This window comes from Lolium rigidum, chromosome 1 (genome assembly GCF_022539505.1).
Source record: "Lolium rigidum isolate FL_2022 chromosome 1, APGP_CSIRO_Lrig_0.1, whole genome shotgun sequence".
NCBI classification, from domain to species: Eukaryota; Viridiplantae; Streptophyta; class Magnoliopsida; order Poales; family Poaceae; genus Lolium; species Lolium rigidum.
The window spans coordinates 96297115-96311905 of record NC_061508.1 but is presented as its reverse complement, the minus strand read 5'-3'; the positions used below and the strand labels follow the sequence as shown (position 1 = coordinate 96311905).

Sequence of the window (14791 nt, the reverse complement as noted above, 5' to 3'; positions counted from 1 at the left end):
ATAAAGTTGCGTGGAAAAAGATGGAAGATCTTGATGATTTCGTGATTCCACAACAGAGAAGCCAGTAGATAGGATTTATACTTATTCCATGCTCACATTCTCTGTGATAAGTTTTGAAACCAGAATACCGATTCCCGCTTATGTTTATGCTTTTATCTAGTAGACATCTACAATTTTGTGTTCCTATGGATATTTTTGTGATAGTAAGTTTTTTTTGTGCTGATGTTTGAACAAAAATAGTGGGGACTAAATTTTCACATATTAAATTGTGAGGTGAAATTTTGAGCGCATGACTCAATACGTAATATAAAATAATAATGATTTAAATCTTGATGCTATCCTGTAACCATGTTAGAGTAGATTTAATAATAAACTCCCCTAAAAAAAGTACTGTACGTACTAAATCACGTGCATCGCAGTTCGCATTGAAGATCACGGTGCTACCCCGGATGCATCTCAGCCGTCCACTTCCCATTTCCAATTACCCTCGGAACACTCTAGAAGCCCAACTCGGTTCTCTTCTTTAAACCCTCATCCCCTCTCCTCTCCCCGCATCATCTCGCCCTCGTGCTCTCTCTCTCTCTCTCTCCCGAACCTTCCAAAGTCCAAACCCTAGTGAAACCCAGCCCGCAGATCTCACCCCACCACCCGCCATGGACGACGACTTCGACATGCCCGCCGGCGACGACATGATGATGGGGGAAGACGGGATGGGCGACTTCGGCGGCGCCGAGGGGCCGGTGATGAAGGTGGGCGAGGAGAAGGAGATCGGGAAGCAGGGGCTTAAGAAGAAGCTGCTCAAGGAGGGCGAAGGGTGGGACACCCCCGAGGTCGGCGACGAGGTCGAAGGTATATCCCCGCCCCACTATTTTGCCACTGCCTTAGTTATCCCCCTCAAATCGCAGATGCGCCGTGCTCCTGCTTGATCCAGTGCTCGTGGTGCTCTGGGATTGAGACGTTTTGCTGCGAGATGCGGAGCTAGTGGTCGAATTAGGATAAATTCGTGGATAAACTATCTCGTGCTGATGCCGTTGTCTGTGAATTTTGAATAAATTCTGGCGATGTTAGGCTAGTTTAGTAAGTCCTCATGTGTTCAAGTCACTCACCTACTTCGGGAGTAAGATGGTTTGTTGTGGGATGCGGGAATTAGTGGTGAAAATAGGAGAAAATTGCATGATTTGTCTCACGCTGTCATCTCAGCTGTGAAGTTCGAATCATTTCTGCCGCATTCTGCTTGTTTGGTACTTGATGTGTTCGAGCATAGTTCGCTGTTGGTAGCTCTATTGTGTTGCTATTATGGTCTGCTGTGGGAAGAGAACTTATGCCTGTACTTTTGGTAGGCGGATAGTGCTTGAATGAAGAGATTAAGGGAGTTTTTTTCTTTTCTAAATGGGAGATCTAGTACTTTTGTGACATAACGTTGTGGCTACCGCTGTATGACTTATCGGGTTTTTTATAGGAATTTAATGTTCAATGCTAGAACAGATTATGTATCTATAATGCTTCATCCTTTTGGGTAAGAATTTGGATGCGCTATGCTACTGTTTGATCCAGTGCCTGCGGTACTCTGGGATTGAGATGTTTTGCTGTGAGATGCGGAGCTAGTGGTCGAATTAGGATAATTCGTGGATAAACTATCTCATGCTGATGCCGTTGTCTGTGAATTTTGAATTATTTCTGGCGATGTTAGGCTAGTTTAAGTTTTCATGTGTTTGAAGTCACTCACCTACTTCGGGAGTAAGATAAGATGGTTTGTTGTGCGGTGCGGAAATTAGTGGTGAAACCAGGAGAAAATTGCATGATTTGTCTCACGCTGTCATCTCTCAGCTGTGAAGTTTGAATCATTTCTGCCGCATTCCGCTAGTTTGGTACTTGATGTGTTCAAGCATGGATCGCTCTTGGTAGCTCTATTGTGTTGTTATTATGGTCTGCTGTGGAAAGAGAAGTTATGCCTGTCCTTTTTGTAGGTGGATAGTGCTTGAATGAAGAGATTAAGGGAGTTTTTTTCTTTTCTAAATGGGAGATCTAGTACCTTTTTTCACATGACGTTGCAGCTACCGCTGTATGACTTATTGGGTGCTTGATAGGAATTTAATGTACAATGCTAGAACAGATTATGTACATAATGCTTCGTCCTTCTCGGTAAGAAATTGGATGAGTGAAGCTTGGCTGATGTACCTCTGTGTTGGTATTTCAGTGCATTACACGGGCACCCTCCTTGATGGTAAAAAGTTTGACTCCAGCCGTGACCGTGATACCACCTTCAAGTTCAAGTTGGGACAAGGTGCATTTCTTTCTCCTTTCATGTTTATGATATGTATTCTCATAGTTGGATAAGATTCCCCATATGATGTTATTCTGACCAGTGTTCTGCACATGCTTACTTTTGTTTTAGTCATAGTTTTAATGAATTTACATGTTTTGCATCATCATATAATCATGTTCGTACCGTTTCCTAGTACATTCAGTTTGCCAATCTTTTTGCTCTGTGTTATTCTCAAATCAAAATAGTTATGAGAAAGCATCCAACATTTAGCTGCTCCATTACATAACAGTGGGTTCTGGGATTTCTGATAGTTGTTTCAACTGGGAGATTATCAAGTGATGATCCTTCATTTGACAAGTTTGTCTGGGGCCTTCATAGCACTAGTGGGCTCTCATGTGTACTGCTCCCCCATAATGTGCCAGTCTCATCACCATTCAGGAATAGATAGTGGACTGTAGTGCTTGTCTGCTTGACACAAGTTGTTGGTGATTGATTAAATGCTAATTCAGGAAATAATATCTATGCCAGTAGGGGGTAATGTAGTTTCATTTTGAGTTTATTTAGTCATGTCGTTATTTAACTTGTTGACGAGAATGGCAAGTTTGTTTCTATATATGGGCTAGGTGGTTTGTGCATTCAATGTATACTCAGTACTCAGTTGTTACTTTGTTGTCAACTTATGTACAGGTGAAGTAATAAAGGGATGGGATCTGGGTATCAAGACCATGAAGAAAGGGGAAAATGCTCTTTTCACCATCCCTGCTGAATTGGCTTATGGTGAAGCTGGTTCACCTCCAACTATTCCGGCCAATGCCACGCTGCAGTTCGATGTTGAGCTGCTTTCTTGGACCAGTGTCAGGGACATTTGCAAAGATGGTGGCATATTCAAGAAAATATTGAAGGAAGGAGAAAAATGGGAGAACCCTAAGGATCCTGATGAAGTATTAGGTAATCTTTGCTAATTGAAACTGCTTCTTATCACATGCATTTGCTCTTTTATTTTTGTAACTAACATGTTCTGCATTGCTAGTGAAATACGAGGCTCGGCTCGAGGATGGCACTGTTGTATCCAAGTCTGAGGGGGTTGAGTTTACTGTTAAAGATGGTGATGATCTCTCTCCCACTCTTCTCTACACATCCGTCTGGAAGCACTTTGTGCTGTCCCTGCTTCCTAACAAATATAAATCTGGTTTCAGGATACTTCTGTCCTGCACTGGGCAAGGCTGTCAAAACCATGAAAAAAACAGAGAAGGTGCTCCTTACGGTCAAGCCACAATGTAAGCCATCTGATGTTAAACCTTCCTTTGCAGGGTTTTCCCTTTCCTGGCATTTTTTTTTTAACTTTGCAATGGCAGATGGATTTGGTGAGATGGGTAGACCAGCAGCTGGTGAGGAAGGCGCTGTACCACCAAATGCTAGCCTTCTTGTTGACCTTGAGTTGGTTTCATGGAAGACTGTCACAGAAATAGGTGATGATAAGAAGATCCTTAAAAAAGTTCTCAAGGAGGGTGAGGGATACGAACGTCCCAATGAGGGTTCATTAGTTACAGGTATGCTTAACCTTGATGATTGTTGTTTTAAGATGCCTGCACCTCTATGAGTCATTTCAGTTTGAGTATCAATAAATTGTCTTGTAATGAGTTATAACTAAATTATATGTTGCTGTTGACAGTCAAAATAACCGGAAAACTTCAAGATGGCACAGTATTCTTGAAGAAGGGGCATGATGAACAGGAGCCGCTTGAATTTAAGACTGATGAAGGTGCCTTGTCTCTTTGCTTTTATCTATGCTTATTTTTGTCACGCTAATTAATGATTGAACTTTACTGTGATACTGCAAGAGTAACATGTTCCTTTTGGTTTACTTTTTTTTCAGAGGCGGTTATTGAGGGGCTTGATCGTGCTGTGCTAAACATGAAGAAGGGCGAGATTGCTCTTGTCACTATTCCTCCTGAATATGCTTATGGTTCAACAGAGTCGAAGCAGGATCTTGCTGTGATTCCAGCAAACAGCACTTTGATTTATGAAGTGGAGCTTGTATCATTTGTGAAGGTATGTTTCTCTTTGAGATATGCATGTTGTGCACTCTTCTGCTTTAACATTCTGTGTGCAGTCAAAATTATGAGCATCTTCTTAATATGTAGGATAAGGAGTCATGGGACTTGAACAACGCAGAGAAGATTGAGGCTGCTGGAGTTAAGAAAGAAGAGGGCAATGCCTTGTTCAAATTGAGCAAATATGCGAGAGCTTCTAAGCGTTATGAGAAGGTCTGACATCTTCTATTTCACAGCTGTAAAATACTAGAGTCTTATGCTTCTACTTAGGTTGTCTTTCTTCTCTATGTTGCTTGTTTGGCTGATCTCAAATCTGAATAATTATAGGCTGCAAAGTTCATTGAGTATGACACTTCGTTCAGTGAAGATGAGAAGAAGCTATCCAAGCAACTGAAGATCACCTGCAACTTAAACAATGCTGCCTGCAAGCTGAAGCTGAAAGACTATAAGCAAGCAGAGAAGCTTTGCACTAAGGTACCTAGATCGCCGATCTTGCGAAGATATGTCCAGTATATTGTCATAAACCAAGGTAACTTAAGTGTGTTTGTTGACAGGTTCTGGAACTGGATAGCCAAAATGTCAAGGCTCTGTACAGAAGGTCCCAAGCTTACACTCAACTTGCTGACCTAGAGTTAGCAGAGGTTGACATTAAGAAGGCGCTTGACATTGATCCCGACAACAGGCAAGTGTCACAAGGGGTTTACTGAGTAACCTTAACTTGGATAGCAACAATGTTACACTGGCTTCAGTTTGATTTTGATGATGTCTTCTTTCTTACTTACAGGGATGTGAAACTGACATACAAGACTCTGAAGGAAAAGATCAAGGAGATCAACAAGAAGGATGCCAAATTCTACAGCAATATGTTCTCTAAGATGACCAAGCCTTCAGGGGAAGAAAGCGTAAGCATCTCTTTATCTTTCACTGTTATAAGCTGCAGCTTTCTAATTTTGCTTTGATGCAATGGATGTAATTCGATTATCTCCTCAAATCGCAGAAAGCTTGAACTGGAGCGGTACTGAAGGAAGGGTAGGAGTCTCTCAACTTGAGGAAGGACCCGGCTTGCCTTCTCGTTCTGTGGGCTGGTCTAAATCCATGGTGCACACATGTGCTAGGAGTGGCTGGCTAAAAACTAACGAGAAATTTCAGTTTTGAGGCTGTAAGGCGATTAATGGTTGTTAAGAATTTGCATATTTGGACCTTACACATGATAGTGTGTTCTTTCTGGACAATAGCTGCCCTTCAGTTTAATATGAATCTGTGTTGTGAATTTGTGATTACCCTCCGTCGACAGCTTGCGTGCTATTTGTCACCGTGCGTGCGAGCAGCAAGATTACTCAGTTCTACACTTCGCTTGCTTAACTTCAAATATCCGATAAATATATAGGCAACTATAACAGTGACATAATGTTGCTTTAAAATCTATAAAATACTACCTTTGTTCCAAATTAACTACTCCGTAACGAAGTTTTGGCTGGATACGGATTTCTGTTTCTATATGTTCCATGTTAGATAAATCCATATCTTAGGATCCTGAACACCACGAAAGAAAGCGTACTACTTTTCAATAAGGTCCGACTTCAGAGAGGAGAGACATGAACTTGTTTTAGGCGTAGAAAAGGCATACGGTATGAAAGATTGATTGAAAAGAGGTAGGGACTGGTCTCGCTGCTGTGTAAATTAATTTGAAATTGATTTAAACATGTCTATTCGGTGTGTACATTTTTCACGGACAAATCTTAAGTTTCCTCGACTACATAAGCTCTGAAAATAGCTAATTTAGGCACCGTTTTACTGCTCATCCTGGGAGCATACACGTTTCGAGAAGCTAAAACGCATCCCCACAGATATTACCAGGTACTTCCTCCATTCCTAAAAATAAGACATTTGACAGTTTAATTCAAACTTCCAAAACGTATTATATTCCAAACATAGGTAGCACGTGACTACCCAAATTAGATAACCAGGCAAGTCCAAACAAATTGTGATGACTTTTCAATGATTTAGTAGGAGTTTGATTCAAAATCGCACTGGTTTTAAACAGGAGCACATTTCAAACATTAATAACAGTGCGGGCACACACAAAACGAACCGGAATGACCATTTACAAACCTGAACAAGCCTACCACACCAACAATGAAAACTAATGTGAGCCAAACAGAGGTTTGCCTGGCATGCCCAGATACTGAAAGACCCTGGGCCTGGTCAGTTGTTCATGGAGTGGCAGCAAATAAACGGCATCCACGGCTGTTTCTTCCCCTTCGGCGACTTCTCCACCGGCAGCAACCTCGCAGGAGAGTTCCAGTCCTGCTCCACAGAACCTGGCTTCCCGGGAGAAGGGTTATCCTTCGATGATCGGCGCCTGAATGACAGCACTCGGTCCTTGGTGCTGGTGGCCTTCTTTTCCTTAGTAGTTTCCATGCCTTTCTCGGAGAGAAGGGACTTCAAGGAGACATGGCTCTTGTCTGAATCTATTGTCATTTCTTTGTCTGTGATCTCTTCATTGTGGTCACCATTTGCGCTATCTGTGGTTTTGATCTCTGCAGTGGTGGTCTCATCCTTATGCTTCTTTTCTGCAACATCAACTGTGCTTTGTGCCACCGGTATGTTATCACCAGCATGATCTGAAGCGACCTTTTCTGTATCATCAGTGCCCTGTGATGTGTTATTCTCATGGGAACTAGGGTCCACCGCAAGGATAGAATCTGCATTGCTGCTGGCATCGGTCTTGCAAGACACGGCAGGCTCTTCACTCTCCTTCTCCTTGACATTGTCAACAGTGTGTACCCCGTCAATCTCAGGACAATTAAGTTCTGCAGTTACCTCTTCTTCCCGCTTCTTTACTTCAACTACATCAACAGCGCCTACTGTATCCATGTTATAAGAGGCTGGGTCCTCATCTTTCTCTTCAACATTATCTGTGCCGTCCACCACAGCGTTAGAACTGGGGACCTCACTCATGTCCTTGTCATCATTGCTAGGGCTGTGTATCACACTGATAGCATGAGGAGCAGGATCTGTGGTAGTTTCTTCAATTTGCTTCTTTTCTTCAACATTATCGGTGGTGTTCATTATATCAGTCTCACAGGCAGCAGGGTCTCTGGTAGTTTCTTCATCGTGCTTCTCTAATTCAACATTGGCTGGGACATCCACCACATTTATCTCCTGAGCAGTTCCCACATTTTCATCGCTCTCTTCCTTTTCCACAACTATGTCTCTGCTGCTTATCACATCAACCTTGTAAGAAGCAGGATCTGCTATTACCTCTTCAATCAGTTCCCTTTCTTCAACACTACTTGTACAGTGTAATACGCTGGACTCTGTAGGGCTAGCTTCTGCAGTAATTTGCTCGATCTGCTTAATCTCTTCAATATTTTCTATACTGCCCACTGCTTTAGTATCATGAGAAGTAGTTTCCTCAGCGTCCACGCTTTGCGCCTCCGTTGTATCACGAGAAGTAAGGTCTGCACTAATATTCTCATTCAGTATGTTCTCGTCAAGATCCTCCTTGCTACTTATCATATTGGTATCATGAGAAGTAGGGTCTGAGCTAGGCTCTACTAGGTCAGTCTGAGATGCCATGAAAATGGTACTTGGATGACTCGAATCACTCTGTATGCCATCTTCCATTGTCACTTCAGAGAGATCTTTCTTTGTAAGATCACCAGTATTATCAGCAGGTACTGTTGCACTCCATGCAGCTTGGACGACCTCATCTGCAGAATGCACGTTGAATGTCAGTTCATAAACAAAAGGTCACAAGACAAAGTAATTTTTCCTATCACTAAAAAATGAAAGGAGGACCCCTTCTTATACATCACCTACAGAAACTAAGTGGTAGATATTTATTAACATGTTTTCACGGCTGTATGGTATCTCTTTGCTAGATTAACTTGTCAAGTTACAAACACATATTTTACTTGTAGGATAACATGATTGTGTTGTAATTTAACCCAAATGGCATCACATAACTTCTGTAACAGATAGGGCTGCGTGATTGGACACTAGGGCCTTCCAATGAAGCTGCATAATTAAATATAAAGCAGAGATGAAATTATCTTTGTGATTTTAATGAAACAACCACAACCCTAACAAATGTCAGCATATTTAGGACTACCATTCTGCCATATGTTGCTCCCTATGAGCATATAATGCACAAAGATGAAGCATTATAGCTCAACTAGCAAAAAAAACCAAAAACTAGACTTTACCGCTTCTCAACATAAATTTCGCAACCGAGTGTGAGATACTGAGATGCAGAATAGAAGAACATATACACAAAGATTCAAAGTCTCACCTGCATTAGGATAACTTTGTCCTTCTTCAAGGTCAGCCTGCTTTGAGTTGGTTAGCTGTTCCGCTACCACAGAGGTAGGATCAGTTTGCTGCTGCATTTCGACAGCATCAACTGCCTCCAAATGACAACCACCAGAAACAAGTCCAGATAAATCAACATTGCTGGTATCATCTGTTTGGACATGCTTATCAGTAGAAGGCTCCTCACTCCCGAGTGCTTGCTCAACTGAGCCAGTTTCCTCCTTGGACTGAGTTTCTTCACCGGGGATTTGTTCTACCGTAACCACACCTAAGTTACTGACACTCATGTCTTCCTCAACTGAAGTAGCGCTCTGCCCCTCAACAATTTCACCAGTGGCGGCATCCAATGCCAGGGACTGACCATCTGACTTGCTTATTTCATCAGCAGAGGGGTCTGGACTGAATCTTGCACCATCTTCAGGCTCCGACTGACTCTGGGAAGCAGCGGAAGCATCCTGACTCTGATCACCACCAACATGTGATTCAGACGATTGCAGATCTTCAACATGATGTGCATTTTTAGATAGCGGAATTGCAACTTCAGTCTGAATCTCAGTTCCATTATCCTTGGGAGCCACTTCAGTCTGAATCTCAGTTCCATTAGCATTGGGAGCCACTTCAGAAGTGACATCATCGACGATGACTGGAACTACATTGCTATCAGGAGAAGAGTGCACTGCCAAGGAAAGAAATCCACAGGGTAAATCAAACACAGTAGTAACATAGTTGTATTGCATGACAAAAAAAATTAACAGTGGTGAGATGAGCATTGAAGAAAGGGTACACATATTGTACCAGCAGTGAATATTTAAACGGACCTAGACTTTGTGGCAGCGACGTTACGCTGCTGCCAGCTCAGGAAGGAGACAATTGCACAAGATGCCTAGTACTAGTACCAAGCGTGAAGCTGCCGGCGCAACTAATCTAGTAGACCGCATAATTCTCCACCAAACTTTGGCGTGTATGTATGATGTACACACAGGTTTGGGAGTTCCAAACCATCATTATCCCGAGGAATGTTATCCTAATCCGAAGCTGACAAGTACGCAATCTGCCGCATTATTGCAACGCTACTCGGGAAGACAGGAAACCGCTGTGCTCCAGCCTGGAGTGTCAGTACGATTTCGTCGCTGAATTATGGAAGCTCTCCTCTGCACATGCTAATTGAGTAGGGTGGGAAAAAGAAGTCGCAGCAGCGAATTCTCACCAGATAATTATGGTTCGCAGTTTTTTTGTGACACAAAGTAAAAAAATGAGCGGGGATGTTTGGGGAGGAATAATTGGAACAGACCTCCGTTGTTGTCGCCGTCCACGACCGGGTTCCCGGCATCCAGCGCAGATCCGGGCAAGGCGGCGCCGGAATCCGAAGCAGCCGCCGCATTTCCCTCTCCTGCCTCGGGTTCGGCTTCATCTAGGTCAGGGACAAGCAAACGCATCAGGCCAAAGAACAGAAGTTACGAAGTGAGATAGAGCGGCGGCACGGGAACCGCGCTGTACCTAGCAGCAGCTTCTTGCCCTGGGGCTCGTCCCCCGCCTCCTCCGTGCCGGCCGTGGTGGCTGCGGCGGCGGCGGGCGGCGACTTGGCGCCGCCGCCGCCGCCGTTACCGCAGTTCTTCTTGTGCGCGCGGCGGTGCTTGGCGCTGGGGTGCGCGCTGGCGTACTTGTACCCGCAGAGGTGGCATAGGTGGCCGTCCCCTCCCCCTGCACGCCGGAACCGCCAGTCACGCCGTTAAACCAAATCACACCAAAGCAACCAAAAAGAAGAGCAAGAGCCGCCGCAATGCGGGCGCGGAGGGGGCTCACCGGAGACGGCGCTCTTCTGGGCCGCGGTCTCCATGGCGGCGAGGCGAGGAGCGGTCTCGGTCCGGTGGTGCGCTGCGCTCGGCAATGGCGGCGGAGGGGGAGTAGGAGTAGTAACCAGCAGTCTCGAGTGCCGCGTGACTGGTCGCGTTGGGGTCTTGTGCTGCGGGTAGGGGCAACCCACGCTGCCCGGGCCCACCGCCTGGGCCCACGCGTCAGTGATAAATTAACGGTGAGCCGCGGTGCAGGGGCCCCCGCCGTCCGCCGGGACTTTCCGGTCGTTTCCGTGCGGTTGCGGCCTTGCCCGTGCTTTCCGCGCGAGAGATCTGGACCGTTGGGAGGGGATTGGATCGGGAACGGACGGCGGGGATGCGGGTGATGGTAAGCGGTAAAAAAGCGGCCGAGATTCCTCACGGGCGCGGGAGGGGCCCACGTGGCCGGCAACGGCAAAGGAAGGATTCTTTGCTCCGAGCAGGTCACGAAACCTGCGCCAGGGGTCGCCTATCTTTCTCACCCGCTTTGTTTCTTGTCAATTTCAGGGAAAGAAATTCTGCCATCGCCCATGCGTCTGAACTATCGTGCAGTATCGCAACGCAGGTTTTCCATGCATCGCGAAGAATGTGCAGGTTTCGTGCAAGTGAATGAGGTTTCTTTTCCGTGTGACGGAAAGACCAGAGTACAGATAAAAATTTCTTTTCTAACAAACGGATTCACAACATCTTGAAGAGGTGATGCATATGTATATCATATCCCGTTATCTTGGATGAAAAGCGGGCGGTCATGTGTATGCAAAATAGGCTATAAAGAACTACATCGCGATGTATAATTTGTAACAGGAGATGCGAATATACATCGCATGATCGGGTTAAAACGGTTATGCACGGCTTCCAACCTCCACTTTGTCTTCCGCCCCGCTTGCCTACGACGCAATGGTGTGGCGGCTCGACGGGCCGCCTGGCTTGGTCAACTTCCTCGACATGCAGAGCCCCAAGGAAACGGAGTTCCTCGCGCCGCCGTTTGTCCGCCATGAGTACATGTGGATGTCTATCCGCCAGGCCGACGGGTGGCTAGGTTCCGCGCAGCTCACCCGGAGCTAGTGCAGGCGGAGGTGGACTTCTATGCCGACTTGGACACGAAGAAAGCTGGTACAGCCGGCGGAGTTTCTACTTCTACTGGTGTCGGTCCTTGGATACCCGCCTTGTTTCTGCCGATCCTTTGACCGTCGTTCACGGGCTCTCGCCGGACACATAGATGGACACCGACTTTTGGGAGTCGATTATCCGCGAGGCCAGGGAGGATTTCAGAGGACGACGACTTTTGGGACTAGGTTTCTAGGTTGAAGACTTGTCGGGTGTCGAAATGCCGAAGTGTAGATGTGTCCTAGTATGAAGCGTCTTATGTATGAAGAACTGTCCGTGTCAAGATTGCAATGTTTAAATATGTGTCGACATCGAATTTCATTTATTAAAATGTGCCATAGTTTAGAACCTGGTATGAAATTTTGTATCACGGATAATGTTTTTTTTTCGAAAGGGGGAACAAGTCCCAGCCTCTGCATCAAAGTGATGCATACGGCCTTTATTTCATTATTGAAAAATGTAGCCACGGACCCTACAACCAAGAGTGCTTATTACAAATCATGGATCACACAAAGTCTCAATGTGGATCAGCCACCTAAAGAGAGATGCCATGGCTAAGCTTATTGGAGATATCAGCAAGTGAGTCGGCGATCAAGCTGCCAGCCGCACCGGCTGAATAAATCCCGAGCGACCGTCTCCAAACGGTTGCACCCAAAATCCATGTCCTGGCGCTGCGCCACCGACTGGAGACATAACCACGAACGGGTCCAGTGGGTAGCAAGAGGAATAACCTGCAAAAATGAAGCATTCTTTGTTTTGTTAAAAGTAAGATCATTTCTCACATGCCACATGGCCCATAAAAGAGCAGATATGCCAACTCTCAGCTGACTCTTCACTCTCTTGTCAACACCTTGCAACCAATTCCCAAAAAGATTGGTGATATTTTTAGGGGCCGAAACACCAAAGGCCATATGCACAATACGCCAAATAACTTTTGCAAAAGGACATTGGAAGAAAAGATGCTGAATTGTTTCATCTTGATCACAAAAACAACACGTCTTAGGGCCCCGCCAATTCCTTCTAGCGAGGTTATCCTTTGTTAGAATGACTTTTCTATGAAGAAACCACATAAAAATCCTAATTTTCAGTGGCACTTTAATTTTCCAAATATATTTGCGAAGGTACCTCGTGTGGCCATTCATATAATCAAGATACATGGACTTAACGAGTAAACTCCTTTGATGCTGTTAAGTTCCAAACAAAATTATCTTTAGTGCCCGTTAAATTTACTTCAATTAATCGACCCACTAAATGCATCCATCTTGTCCATTTATACTCATCAAGATTTCTCCTAAATGCTATATTCAGGTGAGAACCTTGCAGCACATTAGCAACTAGCACATCTTTATGTTGCACAATGCGATATAGAGAGGGATATTGTTCAGCAAGTGGTCTGTCCCCTAACCAACAATCCTCCCAAAACCGAGTATCCAACCCATTACCTAATTCAAACGAACCTTTTGAAAAGAAGTCATCTTTCACTTTCAATAACCCCTTCCAAAAAGGTGAGTCATTAGGTTTGGCTTTAACCTGGGACAACGTTTTAGAATGTAGGTATTTATTTTGAATGAGTTCTTGCCAAACCCCTTCCTCATTTAACAATTTGAACAACCATTTACTAAGCAAGCACTTATTCTTTAACTCAAGTACCTCAACCCCAAGACCCCCTTGATCTTTTGGGCGGCAAATAATACTCCACTTAGTTAGCCTATACTTCCTTTTGTGGTTATCAAATTGCCAAAAGAAACGAGATCTAAAGAAGTCCAGCCTTTTACATACCCCTTTAGGTATTTCAAAGAAAGACAACATAAACATAGGTAAACTAGTAAGAACAGAGTTTATGAGAACTAAACGATCGCCGTAAGACAGAAGCTTGCCTATCCAACAACTTAACTTCTTTTCAAACCTATCCTCCACCGACTTCCATTCACCATTTGTTAATTTTCTGTAATGTATAGGTATCCCGAGATATCTAAAAGGGAGTGACCCTGCCTCGCACCCAAAAAGATCCCTATATTGATCTTCAACTTCTTTGGCCTTACCAAAACAGAAAATTTCGCTTTTATGAAAATTGATCTTTAATCCAGAAAGCTGCTCGAAGATACATAAAACAAACTTCATATTTAAAGCCTTCTCCAAATTGTGATCCATAAAAATAATTGTGTCGTCCGCATACTGCAAGATGGAAATACCCCCATCCACTAGGTGAGGTATAAGTCCGTCAACCTGACCATCTTCTTTAGCTCTAGCTATAAGAATGGCTAGCATGTCTGCGACGATATTAAAAAGCATAGGAGATAAAGGATCCCCCTGCCTTAGACCCTTTCTGGTTTGGAAGTAATGCCCTATGGCATCGTTGACCTTGATGCCAACACTCCCCTTGCTAATAAAGTTGTTAATCCACTCACACCATTTAGGATCAAAACCTTTCATGCGCAGCGCTTGTTGCAAGAAAGGCCATTTCACCTTATCGTAAGCTTTTTCGAAATCAATTTTTAGAAGGACTCCATCTAATTTTTTATGATGTAATTCATGTAAAGTTTCGTGAAGAATCAACACCCCTTCAAGGATGTGGCGTCCAGGCATGAAGGCCGTCTGGGTTGGCCTAATAATATTCTGCGCTACCTTGGTGACTCTATTAGTCCCAACCTTCGTAAAAATCTTAAAACTCACATTAAGTAAGCATATGGGCTGATACTGCTGAATCTGAATTGCGTTCTCTTTCTTAGGAAGAAGGATTATGGTTCCGAAATTAAGGTGAAATAAAGGGAGCTCTCCTCTATGGAAAGCCCCAAACATATTCATCAAATCTGTTTTTATAATGTGCCAACACTTTTGATAAAATTCCACCGGGAAACCATCCGGTCCCGGGGATTTATTCTTCTCCATTTGCATAATAGCATTATAAACCTCTTCTTCAGAGAAATCAGCAATGAGAATCGAGTTCTCTTCAGGACTAACCTGATGAATATCGCTATTCTCTGACTCAACAAGAGTAAAGGAATTATCATCAGGTGGCCCGAACAAATTTTTGTAATACTCCGAAATATAAACTCTAATATTCTCTTCCCCCACAATAGTACCTTCATCTTGTTCCAATTGAAATATTTTTTTGCGCCTATGTTTTCCATTAGCAATCAAATGGAAGTACTTAGTGTTATTACCACATTCCTGCACATGTTTCACCTTGGCACGTTGAGCCCACTTGGACTCTT

The 14791-nt window shown here is 44.1% G+C and overlaps 1 protein-coding gene and 1 pseudogene across 1 annotated transcript; one reads left to right on the top strand and one right to left on the bottom strand.

The window, feature by feature from the left end:
• Positions 1-548: 548 nt before the first annotated feature.
• On the top strand, positions 549-5600 carry LOC124699325 (70 kDa peptidyl-prolyl isomerase). The gene is made up of 13 exons (XM_047231674.1): positions 549-849; positions 2198-2284; positions 2954-3214; positions 3297-3371; positions 3463-3543; positions 3622-3816; positions 3939-4028; positions 4143-4318; positions 4411-4533; positions 4648-4794; positions 4875-5002; positions 5105-5222; positions 5318-5600. Exons 1-13 carry the CDS (start codon positions 654-656, stop codon positions 5324-5326), a joined length of 1686 nt encoding a protein of 561 aa, XP_047087630.1. The 5' UTR covers positions 549-653; the 3' UTR covers positions 5327-5600.
• A 692-nt stretch (positions 5601-6292) lies between these two features.
• On the bottom strand, positions 6293-10156 carry LOC124699218 (annotated as a pseudogene).
• Between the last annotated feature and the right edge of the window lie 4635 nt (positions 10157-14791).

What these genes read in the sequence shown, in the direction of transcription:
- LOC124699325 (XM_047231674.1), top strand. Translation starts at nt 654, where the DNA reads ATGGACGACGACTTCGACATGCCCGCCGGCGACGACATGATGATGGGG. An exon ending in CTTCTAAGCGTTATGAGAAG is followed by an intron (nt 4,534 to 4,647) that starts GTCTGACATCTT and finishes GAATAATTATAG; the next exon opens with GCTGCAAAGTTCATTGAGTA. An exon ending in CAGAGAAGCTTTGCACTAAG is followed by an intron (nt 4,795 to 4,874) that starts GTACCTAGATCG and finishes GTTTGTTGACAG; the next exon opens with GTTCTGGAACTGGATAGCCA.